The following is a 15,433-nucleotide window of genomic DNA, read 5'->3' as shown; positions in this document are numbered from 1 at the left end:
AGAGAGCGAGAGTTTATTTTTATTTTTTCTGTTGTGGCCGAATCAACATGATAAGCCCACAATTAGTAGCGTCTCGCTGCGGGAAACACACTTTGTCAGCGCTGTCATCTGCCGGTGCGTTAAGACCACCTCAGTGTCGGATTTTGGAAACTTGATTTTGAGTTGTCTCATGGCAGTTAGGGTATAAGGGACAAACCAGGGGACTTTACTTCCTCTTGATACCGTTAGTTATTTACAAAAAAAACACCTAAATATAGCCTACTTGTTGTGATTGTGTGTCTTTTCATCTGTAAACTCCGTCAACGGGGCCGCTCGCTCTCTTTTCTTGATCGCCCTCTCATGGGTGAATACTTCACTGTCCCGCTTCATTGTAGAATTTCTGCCATGTCTCTACCACTTTAGTTTGACCATCCCTGTTACTAAGTTACGGAATACTAAATAGCCTAAATAAGTAATTAGATACCTTACCGTTACTGGCTGCGCTCATAATGATAAGAATAAGAATAATGCGTATTGAACTGGTTTCATTAAGTAGTGAGTTTATTTAAGGTAGCCTAATTAGTTAGAAGCAGGGGTTAAATTGGGATGTGATATGTGGGGGGGGGGGGGCTCTGTGTGGAGGTGCGAGAGGGGGGGGGGGGGGCGGAGGTCGAGGATCTCATTATTTGACCTTAAGGGATACAGGCCTACACTGTGGCCCTAAAGCAGGGGTGGGGAACCTCCGGCCCCCGGGCCGTATACGGCCCGAGAGACCATTTGGTACGGCCCTCGAGGTAATTTATAAACACACGCAAAAAATTAAATAAATCTAGATCGCAAAATAATTAAACAAGCGAGTGCCTGTTTTTCCTGGCAACGGTCATGGTCCTTGAACACAACACGAGCCTATCGTGTCATCACATGGTATATGTCTCGTCTGATAGGGGTGCAGTTCTGACGGAGAGCACCAGAATGCCGCTCCGGCACTTCACAAACTGCAGTACCCATAAGGAGCCGTACACATGCTGCAGTTTTTGCGTGGCTGTGTCTTTAGTTGAAAGCCCAGTGGCGATCTGTTCATCTGTCATACTGATCATACAGTCAATAACTTTGTTGTTATTAGCATCTGGTTAGCTAGCTATGCTAATGAATATAAGAAGCTTTTTCTACAACCAGTGAGGTAAAGGGACATCTTTATATGATCATTATAGTTATCAAAACACAAGAGAATAAAGTAAACAGGTATAAAATACTATATGACAGTAAACAAAAGTTGTTATTAATAAACAAGAATACAGTTTGAAAGGGGAGTGATTTGTAAAATACCCATAAAGAAAAAGTAAATCTGCTTACAGTTCTGTTTCATCTGGGTGTTGAGAGATGTATCCATAGATCTCTTAATGTTGCTCTCAAAGTGCACCAGATTGATGCTTTTAACTTCAATATTTAAAAAAAAATCTTCCCAGGAGACCCGGACCCCCCTAGAGGAGGTTAGGTCCACCCCACTTAAATCATGTCCACATGGATAGGAAACTAAATACATTTGCACACATCTTGTGTCCATATCTTTCTGTTTGGTGGTCATGCCACACCGTGCACGTGCGTGCATGCGTGAGTCATGGTGAGATATCTGGATTAAGAGGTTGCTTTTTCTTTGCACAGCATGAAAGAAAGGCCAAATGAATGGGCTGTGATTTTTAAGCAGAGGTCAATAATTTGTACGGCCCTCGGAGGATGTTGAAAAAATTGAAATGGCCCTTGAGAGGAAAAAGGTTCCCCACCCCTGCCCTAAAGCAACTGCTCCATTATCTGTATCAAATGCAGACATTGATGCCACCAAATGTCACAATAAAAATAGAAAGTACTACAAATAAACTGGAATTCATTTACATCTTAAATTATGAATATATATACACAAAAAAAGGTTTACAAATATCCAACCTTCAAATTGCTTTTTTAAATCAACAATGCACACTTGCTAAAGAACATTTGTGTGGAAATCTCAATTCATTTGTAGGGCTGCGTGAGTATGGCCAAAAGTATGGGAGTAACTCTCACTGTAAACAATTTAATCATCACCAAATTCTGTGTTATTATGACCGATCATAACTCAGCTTTATGCAGACATACATTTAGCATGGTGTACAGGGCCGCTTCTTGGCATAGGCGGTCGCCTAGGGCGCCAGATCTTGGGGGGGGGGGGCGCTGCGCTGGCAGCTCTGGGAGGGAAAAAAACATTTTGACTCTTGCGCTCATCCTAATTTTCAGCCTTGATATAACAACATTCATAATTAAGTCAAGGTAACACCCTTTTCACCCCGGTTACACTTTTCATTTGCCCTGTACGATGGGCGCTGTAAGTGATGAAAGTGGGGGATGTTGGCTTATCAGGCGTCCGCAACTCACAGCCAAAGTGGGTGTGGGATCGAGCGAGAGAGATAAATGCAATTTATGTAAACAAATATTTCCAAGGCACTCTTTTATAATTATTGGGGTAAACAGGTTTGAAATCATTTCAATGTATACTATAGGACAGGGGGTCCCAAACTTTGCCATGCCAAGGACCCCATATAGCATTATCCTCTGGCGGGGAGCCCCCTGTTGCAATTTTTTTTTTAAATGATGAGTACATTATGATGGAAAATATGACAAATTAATCATACAGCTTAATACATTTTCTTAATATATATTTGTATTAATAATTAATAATCAGTTAATCCAACACAGTCTCGTAAAAAAACGTGTAATAACTACGTTGGTCCACAACGTAGGATGTAGTATTTCTACAAAAACGCCTCTGAAATTGTAAGATCCCTACGTTTTTTTTCACCATTCATTCCAATGGCTGGCGTCTATGTCATGTGATCTTCACATTTCTCCCTGCAGAAAAAAAAAACATGGCCGACATTCGTTTTATTCTCGGTGGAAAATGCCTATTTTAAGGTTAGTTTGGCCATTAAAATGCGTTTTGATGTAATTTGATGCGAGAAATATGAGTTGATGATGATCTTTAGTTTGCTAGTTATTACGAAGATTACTTCAGGAAATTGTGTCTATACAACGTTTTCATTGTTACCAAGGTGGTTGCTAGGGATGCTGCTATCGATATTATTTCTGTTATGTTGTGTAACTGTTTAATGGTGTTATCTTTATTGCTACCCCCTTCCCCGTCAATGTATAGTGTTGGTCCACAGCGCAAACATATTAGTTTAACAAAATCTGCATCTAAAATTGTGGCATAGTGTGGTGCTGAGAGATGGGAGTCGGAGGCGGGGTATCAAAGGTACAAGCTAGACTTTTATTTAGCATCTCAAAACACATGTAAACAGCTTCATGTCCGGGAAGCGAAGACCGGCGGAGACAGGAAGTCCGGCTCACTAAAATGTCCGTGCAGAACAATACCCTAACCCATAGATCCGTGGGCGAATAATGTCAATCACCACAATAGATACGTTATTTTCCCCTGTGCAATTCTCCATTTACTCAACAATAACACATAATTATCCTTGTGTTTATTTATTTGTTTGATTAATAAACACAAGTTGGAGTCAGTCAGGACCGAGGGTCGGAGCAGCTCATTTGCTTTACAGAATATTACACCCGGAAGTAAGTATTCTCTCCGCTTCGCTTGACAAACCCCGTGATAGTCCTCAAGCTCTGTGATTGGAGAGTGTGCAGAGCGTCGAACAGCACATGAAATGGGATGGAACCACGGCAGACTGTCCAAAACTGGATTTGAACGGGTCCACCGCGTCCCCCCCTCCCCCACCCCGTCCCCAGAACTACACATGCTGGCTATTGTGTTTCGCAACATGTTCTCTATCTATGGCACGTCTCTACTGGGAATTGTAGTTTTAAAAGACGTTTTCATATTTCCCATAATAAGAAGTTCCCAGTATTAAACTGTGTACATCCCTGGAGGTTTAGGGGATAGGAAACACTCACATTTAAAACATATAATTAATAAATGGGTGAAAAGTGCTTGTGCCCATAATGGGCAGCATTAATATATATACCCACATGCCAGCTAAGGTCAGAAGAGCTTTATTTAACAGCTGGTCTTATGTCTGTGACCCCTCCTATTGTTCATTGATAAGCCTGAAACATGCACTTGTCAAGGTTCAGAGGCACATTTTGCAAATCTGGCAGTAGCCATCGATCATCTTAAGATAAGATATACTTTATTGATCCCAAGTTGGAAACATTTGCGTTACATCAGCATGTGTAACAGTTGTAAATATGCAGTGGTGTTTATTTGTAAATCATTTAGTATAATCACACAAATTCTGTGTTTTATATTTAATAATTCTGTGTTCTTTATTTATTGATTGTTCAATACCTGACAAGGTCGGAGATGAAAAACTTGGGTCGCAGGTTCCTCAACAGTGCATTACAAGACATCTATCAATATGTGTGAACCTCCACCATTAAATTGTCATATTCTGCACATTTCTTATACTATCTACATACATCTTATAAGAGTATAATACATATGTATAATATCAGTTAAAATATGTGCTTCAACATAGTTAACATTGCTGGAGGTATACACAAAGTTTTACATTCATTGCATAACTACACCGTTTGTGAATATGTCAATAAACCTTAGAAAATCTTGAAATCTTGAAAGGGATGTGCAAAATAGTCATTATATACAGTCTTTAATTAACTATTAGTAGAGAATAACGAGTAATGAACATACTTTATAGGGATTCTATTAATATCTAATAATAAAAATAATGAAATTCAATAACATGCTTTAACCACTAGGTGTCCCTGTATATCAGGTGTGCAAGTTTATGGTGTAAATACAGCCTATCTACCAATAGCTTGGTTTCACGTGACGTCACACCGTTGCGTTCCTTTGGCGCGAAATTCCATTGGAGGTCAGGAAGTAATTTTCTACAGAGAATCTAGCTGCTGTTACCATTGTGAAAATGCCGGTGTGTTGTGTAGTTTACGGTTGTTCCAATCGATCCGGCCGAGAGAAAAACAAGAGGTTTTACCGAGTGCCGAAGGTTGTCGTCCATAAAGCTGAGCAATTTAAGAAGCTAACCGAAGAACGCCGGAAAAAATGGCTTTCAAACCTACATCTGCGGTCGGGAGGAGCAGAGTCGTCTAATGCACGGGTCTGCAGCGACCACTTCGTCAGAGGTATTAGCTAACTTGGTTTTTGTGGCTTTGTTTAGGTATTATTGGGTTGTGGTTAAATGTGTATTTACTTAGTAATACTGATCATGTTTAAGTTACTTGTAGTCTAATATGGACTTTGTTGGGACTTTTTAGGGTGCCCTAGCGCTTTGGGTGACGTTGAGTCGGTAGACTGGGCTCCCACTGTTAGCCTCGGTTACCACACAACAAGTAAGCCCAGATCAGAGGCATCTCTTCGACGAGAGCAGAGGATGGAGCTCAAGGAAGACCAACAAAGACAATCAGAATGTGCAGAGGCTTTGTTGGATCTCCTGCAGACAACCGAGAGCCCAGAACCGACGCAGCCCCCGTCTGACGGCCCACAACCAGAGGACACCAGTGGGATATTAAATGACCAACAAGGTAAATTAACCACCAGCATTATTATTAAATATTACAAATGTGATTGTCAGGAAATCAATGCAAACTTTGAATTAGGTTTAGAAAATAGAGCACTAATTTGAGAATCTGCAATAATTGGAACAGAGAACTTGCATGTCTGTAAAAAGGTTGTCAAAAAGATAACTTCACAAAAATTCACATTCATATTTGACTATTTTAAATAACTAATTATGCTTGCTACTGCTATATTGTATGCAGATGCAGGATGCCAGACTGATTTAACGATGGAGGACATCGAGAGGATGGAGGATGTTCTGAGACAGAACACAACAGAGCTGGGAGATCTTCGGACAAAGGCACTGGACACAAAGTTCAACCAGGAGTCCTTTGAGAACAACGAAGAGAAAACAAAGTTTTACACCGGGCTCCCCAACTTCTTAGTTTTACTTCAGGTTTTTCAACTGTGCGAGCCCTACATCACCTGTGGCCCTATGTCTGTGCTCTCCAAATTTGAACAGTTCATTTTAGTTTTGCTGAGGCTGAGACTAAATCTCCCTCTGAAAGATTTGGCTTTCAGGTTCAACATCTCTCTCTCCACTGCTTCTAGAATTTGGCATAAGTTAATTGACATACTTCACGAGAGTACAGAATTTATAATTGAGTGGCCAGAGCGACATGTACTTCAAGCTACAATGCCAATGGGATTCAGACAGGCATTTGGATGTAGAGTTGCTGTGATTGGACTGTTTTGAAGTTTTTATTGAGAGGCCCTCTAATTTACTAGCTAGAGCACAAACATGGTCCAACTACAAGCATCACCATACTGTTACATTTCTGATTGGTGTTGCTCCCCAAGGCTATGTTACCTACATATCTTGTGCCTGGGGAGGAAGAGTTAGTGATAAACAGATCACAATACAGAGTGGGCTCCTAAAAAACCTGTTACCTGGAGATATTGTCCTAGCAGACCGTGGGTTCGATATTGCCGATAGTGTGGGATTTTACTGTGCTTCACTAAAGATGCCTGCATTCACCAGGGGGAAAAGTCAGCTGTCAGCATACGAGGTAGAAGAGACAAGAAATATAGCTAATGTGCGTATTCATGTCGAAAGAGTCATAGGATTAGTCAGAAGAAAATATCAGATTCTGCAAAGCAGGGCTGTGCCCATAGAGCACATGCTAACAAAACCAGGTGAGGCACTAGCATTAATTGACAAGATTGGGGTTATTTGCTGTGCCTTGTCTAATCTGTCAGTGTCTGTCATCCCATTGGAGTAAAGTCATGGAGCTGTAGTCTTGTAAATAAGAAACCATGTATTATTCAGTATCATTTAATCTTTTCAGTAAACATCTTTTTGTGTTCAAACATCTTGTGTTCAAGTCTTTTCAGTAAACATCTTTTTGTGTTGTAAATTGTGTAGCCCTACTCAATATACAACTTTCATCTACATTCAGGCTTAATTCATTCAACAATATTCTAGAGATGACAATTGGTCTGGTGACGCTCCCATGTATGGCCATTGAGGGTTATTGTAAATGTAAATAAGAAACCATGTATTATTCAGTCTTAGTATCATTTAATCTTTTCAGTAAACATCTTTTTTACAATAGCAATATATCACACAGCCCTACTTCCTCTAGTGAGTGTGGTCAGTGAATATGAAGGTGCTGTAATGCAGGTTAAAGAGCTGCCACTGTGCAAATGTTACGTTCCCTTGTAAATATATGGGTACAAAGGGAAGTAGCGACACACAACATAACCGGCCGAGAGAAAAAGGAGAGGAAACTGATCTCTGACGCCATAAAGTGGTCTTTTAATTAACACAACGAAAAAGGGCTCACCAGCCAACTTGTCAAACAAAGCTTAAGATAAGGGGAGAGCGACTGCAACCTTCCTCATGTCCTATATGGAGGTGCTGATTGGAGATTGGGAGCACCTGGGGAGATCAGAGGGAGAGAGAAAAAGACACCCACACACACCCAAACACCAGCACCCACTACGGCACGTAATAATAATGCAACAAGGAGAGAACCACAACTTCCGGGACCAGGACAGACCACAGGTGCTGGTAATCACGCCTTCTCTCCCTCCTGATCATCTTGCAACTGAAACTGAAAAATGGAACAGCAGACAGGGAGAGGAGGCTTTTAGTCACCTGATAGTTATGCACTATCATGTTCTTGTGGAAAGAAATGAGCACACCAACTCTTTATGACTTTTACCTTTCCCCTTGTAAGTTGCTGTCCCAACACTTCAGGGAGAACACATAGTCTGAAGAAACGCTCAACTCTGGGAATGATGTTGTCCCACAGGTCCACATCACGCACAATTCTCTCTACAAAGAGGTCATTTTTAGTCCAGACAACAAAGTCGCAGTAGTCAACATCAACGAGGTGGAGCTGAGCCTGTATTTGATGGTAGTAGGCATGTCTCCTGTCCAGCTTCACAGTGCCCCCATCGTTGACGAGACAGAAGCCCTGTTCTCCAGCACACAGGCGAAGATTGGCCTCCTCTTGTTTGCTGTGTGGGCACTAAAAGTTCAATGAAAAGAAAAGTAATATATTGTACTGTAAATAAGTGTCTGCAGCTCAAAATGTATTGGGAGAGGATCCCCAGACTCAGGATCACGTCACAATCCTATACTTACCCGCTTTACTGTAGCACAATACTGAACAAATAACTTACCTTTATCTCACAGATACCAGTTCCATGGCAGGTGCACGTGACACCTCCGTCTGGCGACGCTCCCATGTATGGCCATTGAGGGTTCAGCCAAAGCCCGCTGTCTTTACAGCTGAAACCCTGGTGGTGCAGACTTTGTACTCCTTCATACTGATTTCGGGCAGTTGCCTCGTATTTGCACACACACACACACACACACACACACACACACTATTTTTATGCATTGAATATTTTGTGAATCATGTTTTGTAATGATAATGAATTTAGTTATAAGTTACTTGTACTGTAACTTACTGATATACGTGATATAATCAGCGTATACCACGGGTAGAATTGTAAGTTACTTTTCACAACAAGTCGGTATCCCTCCGCGTCTGAGAAAAACTGTATACAGTTTGCTTTTCTGATTGGCTCCCTAATCCCTAATAAATACCTTGTTGCAGCTGTAGAGAACTTGTGTGCCTCTGGGTAGCATATGGACTTGATCAAGGACTTTGATGGCTGTGCAAGACTAGTCTGTAGAACCTGCTTCAGTCTTGAGGCTGTGATCCTTCCTGCTCTTTGGCTAAACCATATTGGTGATAAGCTCTGGTTTCTGGTCTCCTCCTCTACTGCCTGGACCTGTGGCTGTGTCAGCTCTTCCTGTCTGAAGTCCTGGCATGCATTCTGCAACTCTGTTGGGGATAGCTGTAGATCTCTGGTGTCCTATACTGAGGTAGTGGTTTAGGTAGCTTGCTCACAGATTTAGGGACACATTCTCTGTAATATGGTTCCCTGGAGATCAGTGCAGCACTTCTTGGGGAATTTCTGCTCAAAGTCTTGAAAAACTGCATATACCTCTCTGATCCTCGCTCCAATTTTGAACCCTGGACTGTGGGACGCTGAAATGTGTGCTTCTCACCTGTCCTTCCAGCAATGGCATCATCCAGTTTTTGCTTTTTGGATTTTGCGGATGAAAAGTCTATCATCGCAACTGGAGCAGCAGGAATCTGCACATGTGAGAGACAGACCAACATGTATGTGAACATACATGTAGGTGCAGTGTAACAATGAGACAGGCAAGGACGGCATGAACAGCTGACTGACCACTGGGGTCTGAATACCTTTTTGACATGTGATGGCATTAGCCACTTGCACTTCTCAGTGGTGCAGGATGCAGTCTCTCTCATCTTCACACCTGCTTCGATTGCAAACAGAACTGCTCCAACATGTGAGCAGGATTCTGACAAACTGTATAGACAGAGACATACTAGAATAACTAGATTGATCGTAAAAGCTAGTAATGGTATAACATGAATATTATAGCAGGCATTATTTTGTCTGAGCTTAAGTGTTGTGTCAAATATGCTTTGGGTTGGGATATTTATTTTATGACTTACCGAGCCATACAGTTACAGTGTGCTGTAACAACCTCTCCATCTTCTTTAGCTACAATCCACGTTTTTAAAATGGTGTTTCTCCAGACCTCTGGGAATGGTTGACCTACACAATTGAAGCTCCAGTTCACAACTTGCGAGTTGGTAACATACATTTAACAACATCACAAGCAACACATAACCAGATGGTCTTGGTAAAGAGGTTGTTTTTAATATTAACCTCAACATAGAGTGATATAAACAACGTGCAGGCTGTTCAAAGGCTCTGAGCTGTCTATACACACAAAACACAATATATCCTAAGCTAAACACATAACAAACATACACATATATAAACACACAACACACTCACAGGCCAGTTAATGCTGAAGGCAAGGCGACAGCCGTAACACTGCCTTACATGAGTCCATGTAGCTAAAGTTAGCTAGCTAGATGTCTCCTAATAATGCTACTTAGAGGTAAGAAGGTATAGGTAGTTAACACTCACCCGGGAAAAAACAAGGCGACATTTGTTTAATGCCTCTTTGGTGCCGAGGTCATTCACCCATCCACACACGAAGTAGTTGAAAGCTTCCAGGCTTTTATACGCTTTCATCTGGCTAGCCGTGTAGTAGGAGGTATGAAGGACGAGGTAGCTGGTGATATCCATCGCCTCGAAAGCGGGCAAATCGGATATATCACGAGAAAAGTCGTTTTTTTTCAGCTGATACTTATCGTATCCGATGTGTGCTGTGATATTTTCACGATATCTGCAGGTTCATTTAATTGTTTGACATAGTCGGTGTCCTCCATGATTCCTGCGTTGATGAATGATTGCGTTTTCACTTCCTGACCTCCACTTGAATTTCGCGCATCATAGAAGTCACGTGACTGAAACCAAGCTATTGGATCAAATATAAAAGTCAGCCGAATTAGTGTTGATACTGCAAGGAGACGTATTGTGTGAAAATAAATGTAAGATGTTGTTTAATGGCTGATATATTTATGATCCACGTCACGTTTTCAGTTCCTCATGTTTGTCTAGAAGTCTTCTCATCAAGGCTCTATAAATAGAGAACTACAGCAGATATGTAATATTGAATGCAGCCGAACCGTGTATTACAATGACGTTATGTGATGACTTTCAAAGAGAAAAGCAAGAACACTCGGAATAAAGTGTTTTCGGTCTGTTTCCGGTATTTGTTTATGACGATGTGCTGTGAGATGTGAGACTGGAATTGCACAGGGGAAATAACGTTTCTATGCCACCATTTTAGATGCGGATTTTGTTAAACACTATACTTTGACGGGGAATGGGGTAGCAATAAAGATAACACCATTAAACAGTTACACAACATAACAGAAATAATATCGATAGCAGCGTCCCTAGCAACCACCTTGGTAACAATGAAAACGTTGTATAGACACAATTTCCTGAAGTAATCTTCGTAATAACTAGCAAACTAAAGATCATGTACATCCACTGCACACATAATCTGAAATAACAACTCATATTTCTCGCATCAAATGACATCAAAACGCATTTTAATGGCCAAACTAACCTTAAAATAGGCATTTTCCACCGAGAATAAAACGAAGTTCGGCCATGTTTTTTTTTTTCTGCAGGTAGAAATTTGAAGATCACTTGACATAGACGCCAGCCATTGGAATGAATGGTGAACAAAAACGTAGGGATCTTACAATTTCAGAGGCGTTTTTGTAGAAATACTAAAGCATTTTTAAAGGGATTTCTGTCTTTATAATATTATATAATTTTGAACAATAATATGAACAATTAACATATATCTTTTGCATTTTTGAAAGCTATTTATATATAATATTCAACAGTAATATTAACAATAAACATATTTATATTCATATATATATAAACGACAATATTTGCTAAATCCATGCTCTCATCCAGCTGCAGAGCGAAATATTCACTAGCTCTCACTTGCTCCAAAAGCTGAGCAGATACTCAGTTTCACTCTCAGTAGCGGCAGCTCAATTCTGATTGGCTTGAAGGGCGGTCGTGTGATTTAAAAACAAAAGAATAAAATATTAATAAATAAAAAATATTAAAAGATTGGCATCAAAGGACACATAGATTGATAGATATGCAGTTATTAATAACATCTAAAAAATAAAAAAAATGTAACTTTAAAAAAAGGAAAAAATTCCCCTTTCCCTCAAACTTTGCGTGACCCCCCTGGTGCCCCCTGGCGGCCCCCCGGGGGGTCGGGGCCCCCACTTTGAAAAACACTGCTATAGGACAGTAAACCAAAAATATTGTTTAAAACTTGAGAGATACAAAAATATGCATAAATAAATGTTAACTAGGTAAAATAAGATATGAATGAACAACAAAAATAAAATAAGTTGCATTTATTTGCTATTGGCTATGGTAGGTTATTGGTTATGTTCACATACTTATTTGATTATTAAAATGTAAATCAATCTTTTTCATATGGGTGTTTTACGGCCCGTCCACACAGCAGCGTGCGTTGAAAGCTTCACCATTCACTTTGAATGGGGTGACGTCACTTTGCTGGCGTGGCTCGCTGCAAAAGTTGAGCAATGTTCAAGTTTTGAAGCCACGGCAGAAGCGTCAGCCAATCGAATAATATGCCAGTACAAGCTCTAGCCAATCAAACCGCTGCTTGTATGTCAGGGGCGGGAGATTCATGTGATTGGTTGTTGGTCGAGTTTCAGACACGCCCGCCGGCAAGCTTCAACGCACGCCGCTGTGTGGACGGGCCGTTAGAGTTGTACCCCCTAGATCAGGTCTCTAGTAATGTGTGCTCTAAGTGCACCAGATTGAAGCATTTTACTTTAAATGTTCAAACATTTCTTCCAGAGGGGGCATACCCCCAGACCCCCCTCGAGGATGTGATGTCCTCACCCCAATTAAAACATGTTCATATAATACTGAATACATTTGAAGCCTTTTTGATGTATATGACCTATGTCAATACGTTTCTGTTTTTGTAGTGCATTGGTCTTTTGTAGAGATTTTTTATTTATTTTTTATATATTCTATTGTGTATTCCTTGGATACTTTTATTTCTACTGAACGATTTTCTGGCAGGGGGGGCGCCAGCTAAAATCTCGCCTAAGGCAGCAAATTGGTTAGAACCGGCCCTGATGGTGTAGGAAACGGGCTCCGTGTTACAAGACGGGTCGGGGGTTTGGCGGTACCACTGCAGACTCTCTGCACACACACACACACACACCGCTGCAGACTCTCTGCACGAAGGAGCCACGGTGCTGCAGCTCCTGATCGGAGCAGAGACACACGTTCACTAAGCGGAAAAACGATATCCTGTCACAGAGATCTGCTATTTTAAATTTTAAAGTCAACAAATATTGACCCTAAATAAAGTCTATATTAAGAACGAGAGATGTTTTGACATTATGGCTTGAACAAATGACAAATGAGCGAGGGCGTCAGAGCATCGTCCTATGTTCCGGGGCTGAGCCCCGGACAGCCCCGGCCCAATTTAACCCCTTGTTAGAGGCCCTATTGTATCAGTATGTCTGGACTGCACAGCAGTTACAATGGTCAAACTACATTAGAACAGAATTGTCCCCATTTTGTCTTTAATAGTTACTAACATTAGATATTTTAATGAGATATGGACCGCAAAACAAAAAATGTCCCTGATTTTCATTTTTGAAATTAAGTCACCGAATGCAAGTAGTCGCCTTAGCTTATTTTGTTATGAGATGTGAATTACTGTTCAATTTAGTTGATGTAATAATCATTTGGTTTCTTTTACATTAAAAAAAGGTCTTATGGTTTTTTTCGGGGGGAGGCCCTTTTTCCAGTTTAGAGCAATAGCCCCTCCAAATGTCTGTGCACGTCCCTGGATAGGTGTGTGGGCTGTCTTTCATTTTGACACACAGAACAGTGGGGGCTATCCACCCTTATCCACAATGTAAAGTCATTCACAGCCTCTTCCCTCTTCTCTCTGTGAGGAGCAGCAGGTTCAGCTTTCAGAACAAAGTAACACAAAACTAAAATGGCATTCATTTTTTAAATATGTTGTGTAGTAATAGATTTATTTATTTTTCTTCTCAAGAGAGAACCAGAATGTGTATTTTATGTTAGTAGCCTATTTCAAAACTAAAACAAACAAAATCTCCTGGGGGAAAATCCCCCAGACCCCCAGCAGGGGTTGGGTTTTCAGCAGGTGAACTCTTTCACCTGTGGGGAAATTGCAGGATTGGCTCCAGGTCGCCCTTTTTATGTACTACAAGACAAATGTGCCTTTTTATTTCATACAGTTCAATTTGGATCGAGACAGGGAAATAATCTAACCCTCACGAGTGGCGTTTCACTGTCAAGGGGAGCGTGTATGTAATTACTGACATGAGCCCCACCACTGTATGGGTTAGCCCTACCAAAGATTACCCAGCAAAAATACTCTCTCGCAACTGCCGACCCGTATTGCGCATGCTCAGATCTAAGATCCAGTAGAAATGATAAAAAGTCAAAGTCTGCTGCTTATTGTTCTACTAGGCCAAAATAGAGTCAAAGAGTATATGAGAGTGAGAGTGTGTTAATTAATATATTTGGCAGTTTGGAGTAAGTCTGTAGATTTGTTTGTGTGTGTGTGTTTCATGTATAGGCCTCTCACGATAATTAATTTTGTTGGATACATTTTCCCGGAAATTATTGCGATAAATGATAATATTGTCGGCACCGTTGTATGACCATTTTAGACCACTGACATAATGATAATATATAATAATAATTCAAGTACATCCTTTCAAACTGCTAGTCACATCCTCATGTAAATGGCAATTTATCGAGTTCATTTTTATTTATCGTACGATAAGTCAATGAATTGCTTATCGCGACAGGCACATAATAAAACAGTGGAAACAAACATGTGTTTAACTTTCATTAGTGAATGAAACTTTGTGCCCTTTATAGTCTGTGTCCAATATTGTGTATTTGTATATATTGTATATATATCCTATATCAGTGGCGAGCCGTCAGGGCCCTCTAGGCCCTCTGTGAGGGCCTAAGATATTCTAAAAAATCATATTTGAAAACATTAAAAAAAAACGTTTTTTTAAAATATTTTTTTGTAGTTACATTTTTCACTAGTTTTACCAACATAACTTGATTTAATTGTATTTAAAATAATATTTCCAAAGAAATAAATCCTTCGAATCTGCCTGTTCAGTTTCTGTTGGAATGTGAAGGGTTAAATGCCGTCTCTGCGAGTTATGTGAAGACGGGAGAGCTTGTTGGTCCCTCTCTACATTCACAGAGGGCCCGCTATAGTAACTCAACGAGAGAGTAATGTCAAATGACAGTACAGTGGCGCCACTAAGTGAGAAGAAAAAGATTTGTACTTGTAAAAAAAAGTGTTGTAGTAAAACCTATGCTGAACTTGTCTCTGAAACATGATTTATTAGAAAAATGTGTTTGTTTGATAGATACGTTTTTTCTTTGCAAAACTAAATGCATTAGTTTGTAGATGGTGTTTTGTATTTGCAAACCACATTGTGTTTGTTAGTGAATCATGAGGCATTTGTAAAAACCTGTTTAGTTTGTTTGTGGAGTTATGGCAGGAAATGAGCTCCATAAAACCCAGCAAAGACCAGAAACCTTAGATAAAACCTAAATCATTTAAAATGTCCAGCAAAAGTCTCATGGGAGGCCGTAAATGTACTTTATCACTTGTTTTGGGCTGACAAAATATTACCATATGCTGTTTCCCCACAACACATTCTGTGTAGAAGGGAGGAACACTTTCTAATTATATTAAATTATTCATCAAGTATGAATAAATCCCTTCTGGCAACAAAGTGACCGGCATTAAACCAGCTGGAAAACATGAATCTGTGTTATGCAAACGGATTCAACTAG

General features: G+C 40.4%; 1 protein-coding gene across 1 annotated transcript; it reads left to right on the top strand.

The window, feature by feature from the left end:
- Positions 1 to 5,239: 5,239 nt before the first annotated feature.
- Positions 5,240 to 6,572, top strand: LOC117541603. Its single transcript, XM_034208818.1, has 2 exons — positions 5,240 to 5,532; positions 5,770 to 6,572. The coding sequence occupies exons 1-2, from the start codon at positions 5,382 to 5,384 to the stop codon at positions 6,261 to 6,263; spliced, it is 645 nt and encodes a 214-aa protein (XP_034064709.1). The 5' UTR covers positions 5,240 to 5,381; the 3' UTR covers positions 6,264 to 6,572.
- The last annotated feature ends 8,861 nt before the right edge of the window (positions 6,573 to 15,433 follow it).

This window comes from Gymnodraco acuticeps, unplaced genomic scaffold, assembly GCF_902827175.1.
Source record: "Gymnodraco acuticeps unplaced genomic scaffold, fGymAcu1.1, whole genome shotgun sequence".
Classification (NCBI taxonomy): Eukaryota; Metazoa; Chordata; class Actinopteri; order Perciformes; family Bathydraconidae; genus Gymnodraco; species Gymnodraco acuticeps.
This window is presented reverse-complemented; position numbering and strand designations above follow the sequence as displayed.